Source organism: Stegastes partitus, unplaced genomic scaffold, assembly GCF_000690725.1.
Source record: "Stegastes partitus isolate 25-593 unplaced genomic scaffold, Stegastes_partitus-1.0.2 Scaffold489, whole genome shotgun sequence".
Taxonomy (NCBI): Eukaryota; Metazoa; Chordata; class Actinopteri; family Pomacentridae; genus Stegastes; species Stegastes partitus.
Window position 1 is genome coordinate 140,512 of NW_007578220.1, and position 13,539 is coordinate 154,050.

General features: G+C 39.8%; 1 protein-coding gene across 2 annotated transcripts in view; it reads right to left on the reverse strand.

The window, feature by feature from the left end:
• Positions 1-371: 371 nt before the first annotated feature.
• dock11 (dedicator of cytokinesis 11) overlaps positions 372-13,539 on the reverse strand; it is a 63,897-nt gene continuing 50,729 nt past the window's right edge. For both annotated transcript variants that reach the window (XM_008287166.1, XM_008287164.1), the window contains 10 exons: positions 13,005-13,062; positions 12,122-12,228; positions 11,669-11,791; positions 10,658-10,771; positions 9,423-9,569; positions 7,262-7,472; positions 6,446-6,636; positions 5,898-5,998; positions 5,582-5,720; positions 372-1,858 (listed from right to left, as the gene is read on the reverse strand). In XM_008287166.1, the coding sequence (XP_008285388.1) occupies positions 1,769-1,858; positions 5,582-5,720; positions 5,898-5,998; positions 6,446-6,636; positions 7,262-7,472; positions 9,423-9,569; positions 10,658-10,771; positions 11,669-11,791; positions 12,122-12,228; positions 13,005-13,062 (1,281 nt within the window). In that variant the 3' untranslated portion in view covers positions 372-1,768. The remainder of the gene's footprint in view (positions 1,859-5,581; positions 5,721-5,897; positions 5,999-6,445; positions 6,637-7,261; positions 7,473-9,422; positions 9,570-10,657; positions 10,772-11,668; positions 11,792-12,121; positions 12,229-13,004; positions 13,063-13,539) is intronic.

The window sequence follows — 13,539 nt, forward strand, 5'->3', positions numbered from 1 at the left end:
TTTGTTTGTTTGTTTGTTTTTTGGAAGAACTTAAGCACAGAGGCCTGATTTTAAGCCCATCCGACACCTGCTACAAGCTAAAATGAAACCTAACATCAGATAACGATCCCACATATGCTGTAGCAGAAGAACATCCCTGAGATCAGGTTTCAAAACATTGTGGAAAAGCAAAAGATAGACGAATGACAGCTCTACGGACTACGACTGTACAGGTCTGTGACACGTGACAACATGATCAAAACACAAGCTCCATTTGCAATCTTGTTTCCTTGTTTATGCAAGGTGTCAGAGCTTTAAAATGGCTTTTAAGTGGAACCTGTGTTGAGATTTTATCAGCTGCCGTCTTCAAGCACAAGAAGGATCCGTCAGTCTCAATGTTTTGTCCAGGTTTTATTGGAAAAAAGGGCTTTACAAAGAAAGTTTGACAAGCAGCTGCACCTCGGTATACAATGCAATAAAAATGAAAAAAAAAACAAAAAAAATCTCTCTGCTAGGACATTTCTGTGGACTGAACACGAGTCCAAAAAGTAACAAATATAATACATACATACAGTACATACAAACATACATGGATACAGACTTCAATTTACAGCATGTCAACAAACTATGTACATCTACTTAAATATTATTAATCTATTTGCTAATTTCAGTGTAGCACTTGTGAAATACTGTGAATAACCAGCATGTGATGCTTCTTATTACTTAAGATGAGGGAGTCATTTCAGAAGGCAGAGCACGAAGGCACTGGATCCAAACCCAGATGAGAGGAACTCTTCTTGTCCTGAAGTAAATATTACCTGTGATCCCGTCTTCAAATCCTGTTTTTCTGATTTCCAAAAATAACCGTTTCAATGATTGTTTTAAAGCTTCGATAGAATTTCTAATCACATTTTTCGTTTCTCTTTTGACATGATTCATTACTTCTAGTACAATCTAAGACATTGTTTTGAGCAATAGAGATTTTTTTACCTTTAAAATGTATTTGAGCTACAAAAAAACACTCCTAAAAGCAGCATTATTAGCTTTATCAGCTTTACTAAAGGCCTGAGGTCTATTTTTTTCTTTTACATGACTTTGGAACAGCAGGGAGAGGCCTGTTGTTAAACAAACAGGGAAGTAATTTTGGCCCAACGCTCGCTCTAAGCTGCTGCTCTGAGTTATCCATTTATCACAATCTGCTCACCTAGAAAAACCAACAAATGGCTTTGCAGAGTATCTCGGTGCTTTCGTTCCGGGTGCCTGTTACAACAGAACTGGTTGAGTCAGTATCTTGCTCAGCCTACAAGCACGGCACAGAACACTGTGGCGCAATGAAGGAAATGCTACTGGAAACAAAAAAGTTGTCTCAAGTTCAGTCTGGAAGGAGTGTGGCGTCCTGCATAGATGTGAAGGGCAACGCTGCAGAGAGAGGACGGAGGAGGGGAGAATTGCTTTGAACTAACAGTCAGTCCTGCAGGTTGTTGCCAAGGCAGAAAAAAGTGCAGTGCAGCCTAGCATGACTCAGCATGACACCTAAACCTGACATGCAGACATTTAGTTGGTGTCGCTGTGATACATTCTCAGAAATACTGCTGCTGTGGTTTGAATAATATGTCCATGTGCTATGCTGTGATCTTTAACCATCCCAACAGAAATGGCACCTGGTTTTGGCAAGCATAGCTGGGGCAGGCACGAAACTGACAGCCGCCCCGTTATCACCCAGTTGTGGTCCTTAAAGGGGAAGTAAAGAGGATATACGTAGGGGCGGGTGGTGGCGACAGAGAGGAGGTCAGGCGAGGTCGGTGGACGTCCCGCTGATGGCACGGAACACATGGAGCGAGTTCTGTAACAGCGAGCGCATCATGTCCTCCTGGTAGATCTGGAGCCGAAAAGGAAAACGTACAAAGGAGTCAAACACTCGTACAAAATGAGGGTTAACGTACACATGGCTCAATGGGATGTGACACATATGATTCAGCACATATGGACAAGCACTGAGACAAGGAATTTCTGCGATGAAATGCATCAAATAAAGCTATGAAAGTGTCAGGCATCAAGTGTCAAGCATAAAAATGATTAAAAAAAAGTAACAGCACTACCTTATTTTGTTTTGTTTGAACAATTAGTTCATTTTTATTATAAATACTTGTTGATTTGCTGAACAAACCGATTATACGGGCAGTTCTTTAGAGTTCTAAAGCTGTTCTTCCACTCTGGAAAGTTGTGTTTATACTCCTAGCTACTAAACAGTTTGTTTTATCTGCTCTGCAACAGCATCACATAGTTTCAAGGCAATAGGTATTCATCCACTCAGTGCCTGAGCAAGTCTGCTACAGCTTGTCATAGGCGATATGCACACTGCAAATAATTTAAGGGACGCTGCCAGTAAAAGCAGGAAAGACTAAACATTCCGCAGCAATAAAAGGAACTGTGATGAATCTAAACGTCATGAACAAAGGAAGCTACTGACTCTTATCTGCGCTTTTGATTTTTGATGTACTACAGAAGTGCAACATTACTTCAATGTCAGATGAAAAGTCCTAATAGTGAAGACTTCAAGTTGAACAAGCGGGTATGTAAATTTAAAAACTAAAAGTGTAGATTGATTCTATCAGAAAATACAAGTCCCAAAGTTGAAACTTTGTCAACTCCTCAGGAACTCATTCAGTTTCTCTTGGCTGAAGGGGTCGTGTTGCTCTGCCTTTTATGTTGAAAAAACCCTAAATGTGTTCTATTGGACTCAAGTCTGGCAACAAACTCAGCCAGGGCTCAGTTTTCACTTTCAGCTCCCTTTAGAAACCCTTGAGTGACATTGGCAGTGTGCTTTGGATGCTTATCACCCTGCAATATTCCTTTTCTTCCAAGCTTCAGGAGACTTGTTCACCAGTATTTTCCCTGTCAACATTCATGAAGCCATATGTTTTCTCCATAACACGTTTTGCACTTATCACTTCACTCCCACCTCCATCCTTCACTGTTGGAACGATGCCTCCGCTGGACCCCATCAGAGCTTAAGTTATCTCATCGCAAACAACGTGCTATCAATATTTATTAATTTATTTTTATTTTTTTCATGTAATTTGACAGGTTTATTCTTGCAGTTTGGTTCCAAACAGCAAGCAAGATTTCGTTCTTGGATGCCATCCATAGAGGTTGATGTTATGCTAGATATTGTGTGAACTCTCCCATAAACTGATTACTATTGATAAACCCCGAGTCAGGTCTGCAGTACTTTATTGTTTTGTTTGTTTTTTTACAGCTAGATCATGCAGACTGTGGCACGATTTTAGGAGAACATCAATCACAGGTTCTCCAACTTACTGTGTATAAGTGGGTATATTCACTTTTTTTGAGTTTCAACTTTGGGGCCTCTATTTTCAATGCATCCTTTGTTTTTGAGTGTACACATTTCATCAAGCTTTGTTGTCTTGTTTTCTGTATCACCCATCTCGTAGTCGACGACCTACCATCGGTTTGTGGCTTGTATTTCTCCTATGCAAAAATCCAAACGTTAACCAAGACGCCAGTGTGAAGATAAACACAATTTGACTAAAAGGTACCTCTCATTTGCATTGTTTTCAACCGCATCAGTCGTGGCTGTGTTGGCTACAACCTACATTGTAAATACTTTGAGTGACTCAGAGTGACAGTGCAAGTTTATCACAGGAGGGAAACAATGGCTGCCACATCTGCCAAAACTACCTTCTAGCTAAATGCATTTTTTTCCCCTAGCTCATTCACTTCTAGTCTGATTTGTCTATAATTAAGACCATTACCTTTTTATACAAACAGAAAATGCCTGAAAGACATCAACTATGAAGGTGCAGACTGAATGTCTATCAAACAAAAGGACACAACTGAGAGCATCAACACACTTAAAAGATCACGTTACCTGTTTTTCCTTAAAGCTAAAGGCCAGCATAATGGGGAGAAAAAGTCAGACCAGTTAGTTTGGTGAACTCAGAACAGCAGTATCAAAGGCCAGCAGGAGCGACTACAGGCTGAAATGTCCCCTGCCAATACAAACCTATGGTAGTTGCAACACAGCTATGACACATTCTACTAATGGGAAGAAAACCAAGTGAAAAGCACACGATTGGTAGGCGAAAATGAGGCGTAGCTTTTCCTGGATGTTAACTCATTTCAACATGATGTTGCAGCATTTAGTCCACATGTAGCGGCTTTTAACCAGTAAAGCTAAGCCATGTTTGCAATCGACACATCCTTGTGGAAATCAGCCTATTTCTACTGAGAGGTTGTTTTTTTTTTGGAGAACTGGCTGATGTGTGTGTGAGCTGCCTTCTGTGACACTAGGAATCATTATTCCAGGAAATGTTCAGGAGGAAATTCAGTTTTCAATAATTCCTAGACTTTAAATTAACACAGCTTCCCGTAGCAACTCATTATGACTCACTTCAAGTCCGATGGTGATCGATGTCAAACACTAAGGAACAAGAAGCATGACTGAGGTTTGTCTATTTCTAAAAGCTGCGACTCTACGATGGAGGCTGCTGCGTGTTACCCGAAGAAACATGACTCATGGCCAGCATTTTTCACGACATTAGGGCATATATTTAGACAACCTAACCACTTTGATAATAGCTCTTTCTGTGCCAGTAATGTTTTCTCCCATAATAATGAACCACTCAGGTTTATTGGTTGTTGCTATTATAGGCCCAACATCCCATTCTGAGTGTTTACATAGTGAGCTGCAGATAGAAAGAACTAAAATAACAGGATAATGAACCTGTAACGTAATTATGAGTGCGATAAAAAAAAATAATAGCCACTCCAAAAACATGCCAAGAAAGATTTTAGTTGCACGTTGTGAAAAAAAGACACTTAGTAACACGTGCCAGAATTGAAAACTGTAATTATGATTCTTAGGTACGGACATGATATGCTGATTTAGCTCAGTTTATATTGTTTGTACTTTACTGATTCTAGTAGAACTACTTCTAATAGAGTAGTTTTACAGTGAGCATCGGTAAGCTGGTGTGCTCAAGCTGCAGTGGAGAGAAAGTTATATCTGAGAAATTTTAATGCTGGAAGCTGTTATTTTCATTTAAAAAAAAAAAAAAAAAAACTTCTAAGTAACTCTAATACACAGAAATTACATTTTAGAAGTTGAATGAAGTCTCCAAGTTTGGATTTGGTTACTGATTTCTCTAGAAGCCAGTTTCGATCGCCAGTAAAACAAAACTCCATTTATTGTGACGCTGGGAAAACCAAAGCTTTCACAAAACTGTAACTACATACAGGGAATGGCACTTGAGGCGATAATGGTTTTTACAGGGCCGGAGCAATTAGTAGTGTTGACTGGATCAATAGTTGATATTTGAAACTGATATTTGTACATTCGCAGCAAAAAAAAAGGAAGTGTCAAAATTTAGAAGAATGCAAGTTTCCACTAAAAAAAAAAGTTGGGTGAACTAAGAGGGCCTGGGTTCATTTTACAAGCTCATCAAAACCGAAACAAAACATTGTTGTCATCAAGAAAAAATGTGTTTCTGGGTGTGAAGACAGCTCTCATGTCAGTTGCAATAAAGAAAGTCTCCCTTCACTGGAAAATTCGAGTCTGGGCTCACAAAAGGAAGATTACCTGTTCATGGATTATGTCTGACAGCTCCTTGACCATTTCCTTGAAGTTGGACTTCAGGCCCTCGTGGTACTCAAACTGATCCTCCTTGATCAGACGCTCATTAATGTCCAGAGCCATGCTGCAAGCCTCCACAAAACGTCTGAAATGATTGAAAACGAAAGGGAAAGCTTAAAGGGGTGTTGATCACCAACAAAAGAAAGAAGTGTCAGTAATTTATAGGCACTCTTATTAAAAAATAATATGAGGAATTCCACAGAATGACTCGACTGAAAACCCACAAGCAGCATGGCTGTTTATCTATAATGAAAAGGCATACCTGAAAATATCCTTGAGCTCTTTTACTTTCTTGTTGCCAGACTGGTTGGATTTACTGTCATCCAGGAATGCTCTGGCATATGCCATGGGACCTGCATTTACCTGGGACGAGACATGTTTGAAATTGTTAGGCATTCTTGATCATTCGTAATCAGATGAAGCTCTCACGAGATGCGCCAGAGCAAGCCCGATCCACCGAGGGCCCGACCCACATGGGTCTCCATGTAAATGGTCCGACTGGTCAGAGCTGTTCTGGTGGCATGAGGAAGACCGACATGATGCAAGGCAGTTAATGTTCTGGTGATTGGTTAAAATAAACCCAGCGCTATTTGGGAAATGGCCTCTTGGACTGAAGTTTGTCGTCTTATGAACACTTTTGTTCCTGAAGACTGTAGACCTTCATGTAAACGCTAAATAAATCATATTTATGTTGTCATGCGAAAGATGTGTATAACTGGTCAATGGCACGATAAAAACATCTTGTGTGTGATTTGCCATGCAGCAGGTGTTGGAAATGCTTTATTTTTTCTTCCTCTGAGCGACCTTTACCTGCACAGAGACGCAGCCCTGCAGTTTGAGCTGCAGCTGGATCATGTCCACCTCCTGGTTGGAGCAAAGCTTGGTCAGCTCCACCGTCCGGGCCTTCATCTCATCTATGGCGACGTCCACCGGCTTGAGCTCCACCTGCTTCTCCCCGACCACCTCCACCCGCTTCTTCACGTACGGAAACGTGTTGGCAGCTGGAGGCCAGAAGGGCAGGAAAAACCGGATGGGTTCAGGTGATCTCTCAGGTGTTGCCAATCAAATGTGACAACAAAGGCACACGACAACTGTTCTTGCAGAGGCGACACGGTGTTTTGTTTTGATGCCAGTCAATCATTGGAGCATGTTCTGCTTTTTAGTAAGCCTCGAATCGTAACAGGTGTCTGAAAACTGCATGTATTAGGTTAACAAAAAAAGAATAACATTAGTTAAGGGGGGGTTTCAATGATGAATAGCATCCAGCTGCCACTTGCTGCAGTAGCCATCTGTTAATGTTTATTACCGTGTACTAGGTCACGGCTCACATGCACAATCTAATAATGCAGTCAACATGTATTAAGAAAACAGAACAGAGCACATGCACTCTATAAGTGAACTTTCATGTTTTGGCACACAACAATGAGGCTTACAAATGAAGTCAGGGTTTTGTTTTCATGCCACTTTGAAACGTGCTACCACGATGACAAAGATGAATGTATTATTCATTCAAACCTGACAACTTTAGGCTACATGAGCGAGACGGAGGCTCGCTTTGCCGTCAGTGTTGACTCCAGATGTCAGACACTACAGCGAAGTGTTGGTGTGCGAGTGTGTTTTACGCACTTATAAGAACAATCCTCCTCTTGCACTGCTCCTCCACCCCGCCGTGCTTCTTCCCCGACAGCGTGTACGGCGTCTCAAACACGAAGCGGTTGATGTTGTGGCACTTCTCGAAGTCGGTCTTCTTCTCTGGCGCCTCCTTCTCCTCGAAGTACGGCTTGACAAACGTCACCTGGACGTAGGCGAACTTGGCGTCCAGTTCTTTGGGGTTTACCTGTGAGCGAGCGGTCGACTTTATTAGTAAGAAAAGCATTACGGGGGCAGTTTTCACAGCAGATTATGGTGATTAACAGGAATGCATCTTCTTTTACACTTCTATCTATCACTCTGTCTGAGGTTTTACACCAGTGACGTCTATGGTACTCGTCATTGTCTGCTGTCATTGATAAGATTGGACGATCTTCTCTTCAAAGGAGAAGTCAAACTCACCGTTATCTTTATATCTACACAGCCCTGAATAAAACGTTACCATGCTACCTTCTAGAATAGTTCTGTGCTGAAACAGACTGACTGTACTGTCTGGTTCTTGCTTCATGTTCCATGAGTCAGGGCTGAACCTGGAAAGTCTGCTTTTAATTTTAGAGCATCTCATGGAACAAAACAAACAAACAAAAAAAGCACCTCGTTAAAATGACCACACTTCTATCATTTGGACATTTGAGAAATTTTAAACCTCCCAAGAACTTTTTGTAACAGTTTGATGTAATATTTGTGTTTTATTTTACAGCTTATTACTTAATTCATCTTTTAAATATTTATGCTGTTTGCAAGCTTTAGGGTTTCTCATATTACTGGATTTTAATTTACAATCTTTACTATAACAAACCATCTTCATGTTTTTTTCCTATTTATTGTTTTTTTTAAGGTCATATTGTCCGAATAACCTTAAAAAAAACATTCAGGTCAATTAGCATAACAAAAATTGTACATCTGAATCTGCACATGTGAGCTTCCTCTTTGAGAGCAAATAGAGTCTTAAAATGAATATCTAATTCAAGCACGGTTAATCTGTATAATAAATAACATTGTGGGGTCTAAAAGGTAAAATTAGCCAGATAAATCTGTATTATATTTGAATATTTAAAGAGAATAATTTGAATTAAAACTAGTTAATACACTGAGATAATAACAAATATTGCACAGTCTAAGTCTTAGCATTTTAAAGTCAAATTCAAATCAAGTTTATTGTCATTTTGCTGTTCGTACAACAGCCGTACAAACAAGACGAGAGAGCATTTCTTAAGGATCCAACAAATAAAAGCAATTAAATAAAGAAGTGTTTGTATGTCCGGATCAGCAGTTCAGCATTCTGACAGCTTGTGGAACGAAGCTGTTGATCAGTCTTTAGATTAAATTAGTCAGGTGAATTTATAGAATGAATAATATTCTAGTGTCTTAACTCTAATAGAAAAATTAGTAATTTATATAATAAAGCATACTGTAGCCTTATTATATAAATTAGTCAGGTTTATTTGTGACATCAGAATTATTGTCTATGAAAAAGCACGTTGGGTCAATATCGGTTTAAACGTGTTTTACAAATAATGGCGACTTATTTTGTATTTGGGGTTTTGCTCAGTGTCACTGAGTCACCCCTCAGTGATCTCTCTGATATAAACACAGGTTGAACGGCTGAATAAATAGTTATACTGTCGTAGTTAAAATGGAAAGGCAGCTGAAGAGTGAAGAGGCTTAAATGAGACGAGCCTCGAGTTGCTGTGGAATAATACAAATCTCATCCAAAAGCAACTCAGATTTTTGTAATATCATCGAAGTGACCATATTTCCAGCCTTTACCACTTGGCTGCTACATCACACACTGCCTCACCTCCCTCCCCCCCCAACAGACTCTTTAACAGACCACTAACTTAAAACTTCTGAAGCAACACAATAAGAGCAGTCAAAGCAACAACTGTTCAACCCATCAACTGAGACTCCACAATGCCAGCATAGGGAATAAAGTTAACATTTCTCATATTGTGCTGACCATATGATATTATCCAAATAAACAGAAGAGCAGGGCTGCAGATCCAAAGGAAGTATTTTCATTCTGACTTAATTTCAGCTAATCGAGCCACCCGCTGTGTCAAGTCAGAAATAGCATATCATAGCTATTTATCTTAAGTGTCTCCCATCCTTTCCTTCTTCCGTTACTCTGCCGCACCTTGTTTGAGTCCTGTATTATCTTGACATTTTCTGGCCCAAACTTGTCCCCGTAGAGCGTCAGCAGCCGCTGGGAGATTTCAGACAGACCAGTGAGTTTGGGCTCTTTGTAAATGTACTCTTTCCCATCCTCTTCCTCGAAGAAGCCCTGTTCCAAAAAAGAAAAATGGATCGTTTATTTTAAATGTGCTGCAAGAAACAAAAACTACTTAGCTCTCTACAAGTCTCATACATATCCAACCGTAGCAGCTTTTTTGCTTATATTTCCACAAACCTCGACCTCCTTGTTGCTCTGCTATCGAAGAGATGATTTCGGAACTACAATTTTCACTCCAGATATTTTATTTTGTTCAGAATATTTATGGTTTTTGTCTGTGCATTCGCTAAAAACAGACTAAACATGTGACAACACTGCGAAATCCAGTATACAACGGTGCAGATTGCAGCACAATAAATTTGCTAAGTATACTTTCACTTTATTAAACGGACACTGAAAATCCTACTTAGTATTTTAACACTTGCAACAGCATCACTGGATGTCCATTAAAACAATACAGAGGACCATAATGTCCATTTGTACTTCTCCAAATATATATATTTTTTGTAACAGAAGCACTAAGTAAAACTAGTAATGTCCTTGATATTACATAGTTCTCCTGTTTTCTAACATTTTGTAAAGCTAAAATTTCTGATGCACTGCAGTCCTTGTTGCTTACAACTCTACAGCTGGCTGGAAGCGGATGCCCAGTGCACAGATAAATGCTTCCTGTCAGACATAACAATTATATGCATAAAATAAATGTGCAGCTTCCAAAATTGCTGCAGTGGTGCAGAGGCATGTTGATCCACTGCAACTACATCGATTTAAAAAAGCAAATGAATCCTCCCGTCTTGCGCGCTAATCAAACTTGTTTGTCACGACTTGTCCGGTCACATGATTTGAGACATCCTGGGAATGCACTGGTCAGCTCGCTCCATTTTCCCAACAATAAATATCTGCTCTTGCTTCAGCTTGTTGATAGCTTTCTGGAAAAGGTAATTATTCCTTCTGATATATATGTTTTTTGGGTGATATATCATATACTGTGGAATTACTTCTTTTTAACGCAATGAAGTATTTGATTGCTTAAGAAAATATTTACCACCACACCCATTCTATTTACATTCCAATTTACTTACACCAAACCTGCACTGCATGCTGGGAAGTGACCCATTTAAGCTGCCCGTTGACCTCACCTGTCCATAAAAGGCCACTCTGAAGTACGTCCCAAGCAGCCTTCGGCCCGATTGTATCACTTCCATTATTTTATTGTAGGCTCTGTGCAGTGTGTCGTACAGCCGGCTTAGTTTCTAGAGAGAGAAAACAGATGCTATCAGCGATTTAATTGTTTGTTTATTTGAGCAACTGAAGAGAGCAAGAGCAAGAATTTCAGATATGCACTTTCCTTACAAAGTAAGAATTAAAGTCTGTTTGTAGCTTGTACTTCATAACACAGCACACTGTTGTCTCAAAGGAGCAAAACAGTGTGTCACCATGTGATATAAAGAGGCAAAATATTATGGTCAGTGCTGCCAAATATGCTGTTGGTGCTTTGCATGCTGCAGCTCCGACCTGCAGAGGTGAGGACTCCACATGAGCCCTGTAATAATAACCAATGGCAAATCCTTTAAATCCAATGACTTATGAGTTGGAGCCTTTGTGGATCAGACTTATTCCGGCATGTTCCACTACAGACAGTCACCAGTTTGTGGTTTGCCCCACTGACACCAAACACTCACCACTGCTGGCCAGAAGCATTACGAAAGCTTTGCAATTTCTTAAAGGCACTGACTCAGTCATGCGGTCTTTGTCAAAGTCGCTCTGGTCTCTACACCGCCAATACTAAAGGAATTAACAATTCATTACCATGGTTCGAAAAATCATGTTGTCACTGGGAGTCATTGTCACCTCGTTTGAAAAGTCCGACTCGAGGCCTCTAGGACTCTGAACAGGTTAAGCAGGTATGCAAAATAGAAAACGATTGGATGAAAGTAAAGACACTCTAACTTCCTTGAAATAGTATCACGTTATGTAAGTGAAGCAGGTGCTTTTATGGAGTGACAAGCAAACCATAGAAAATAAGGGGCTGGAAATCCAGTTAGCAAAGGAGGTAAATTATGAAACATAAGACGATTTACACCAATATCATATCGAGGTGTCATCTTAAAAACTCGCTGTATCTAATAGGAAGCATGGTAACACTGTACCTCATACTCGTGACGCTTCTCATAAATAGGAATAATGAGCTTGGCGATGTGTGTGATGAGCTCATAGCGTTCAGCTTTCCACAAGAACTCCACGCACACCTCGAGATGTTCGACCAGCACTTCCTAAAAAGGGACAGAACAGATAAAGCAGATCTCTTTTTAACAGACATTCACATTTAGAGGATTCAAATATGTTTCAATATACTACCACACATACATCCAAAGTTACAGTAGATACCAAAAACATATGATCTTTCATATCTTATTTTGAAAAACATAAAGTTCTCAACTGTCAAATGATGTCTAAACACAAGCAGCTGCACAAAAGGCAGACTTTGTTTGTCTCAGGTCATATCAAAGTCTCCAGGTTGCACTAATGAGCTGCCTAATGTATTTTCTGGCGCATCACGATTCACGTGCCAAAAAAAGGAAATTCTGTGCCAAAGGCCACACCTCAGTGTAATAGACATCCTGCATTCCAGTGTCTTCCTTCATGGCAGCTTCTTCTTCAATGTTAAATGTGATCTTCTTGAAAGCTGCAAGGCCGCTGGGAAACAACTCTGACAAAAGAACGAGAGAAAGAAAAAGGTTCATGTAAATGTCCAAAAGAACTTTTTTTTTTTTTTTTAATGCAAACTAAAAACAACCAAATTGGAATAATCTATGCTCACATCTACATCACTTTGAGGAAGTTGTTTTTTGTACAAACATGTGTCACTCAAGAGATAAAATATTTTCCATTCTGCTGTCTTGTGACTACTCAATAATAAGTAACATGATAAAAGCAGACACTGTGTCTACACTCTGCTCCCTGCGGTCTAGATACCAACTACATGTTGTTAGAGATAACCGTTGTCATGCATTAACGGCTGCACCTCACAAGCCAACTTTGTCTTTTAGCATTCCTCAAAGATAACAGCGCACATTTGTTTAGGGGCTTATTCGATAGGATGTTTTGCATTAGATAAAAATGACCAAAAAAAAAAAAAAAAGAACAACTTCATGATATTCTGAGTTTGTATAATAGTTTCAGTCTGTGTGAGTGTTTGCATGTTGTATCTGGCAACAGACAGTAAACAAACCGGCATATCTTTTATCACAAGTACAGGAAATCTTCTAGGAGGACCATAATAGAAAGACTGCATGGTCTCTAGTGAAAGCGAGCTGCATTGTATAGTTGCGTGCAGTCGTATTAATTTCAGTCAAATATGTCATTTAAATCCTTGTTTTTATTCATCCTGAACACACTGCTTGCTGTGTATTCACTGTATGTGTAATTTACAAACAAAGGTTAATGTTTGCATGTGTGTGTGTGTAGTTGAAAGGACGGCCTTACTTTTCCTGTGCAGGTATTCTGCAACCAGTGCAGCCACATGCACGTAGCACATGGCAGCCTGTGGAGACAAACCAACAGAGTTAGTGAGCATTTCTATGAGAGAAAAAAAAAAGCATAAATGTGACAGCATACAGCTTTATATGAAGTTAACGCTTGCTGCAGAGTTACTAAATTTAAAGTGTAACCTGCAACCTCAACAGTGATATTTAATACTGCAGCCACGACATGCCATTGCAGTGACCGCTGTTGTCACTGTAATTCATTGCTTTTTGTGTCAAACTGCTCAGGTGTTAAATTACCACGCTGCGACGGCACACCCACCATCCAGCATGGCATTTTGTTACCTGACAAACAACATACAAAAAAGGCCCGAAAGCTGCCAAGTGAAACATTTCTGAATGTCTTTTGTTCCTGCAGTTTCACTCGAGGTTTTTTCCTCCCCTTCTATTGAAATGTGTTTTTTCTTTAACCAAGTCACATGATTTTGCTTCACGGTTCGATTAGTTTAGTTCAAAAGGTGACATATAGTCTATGA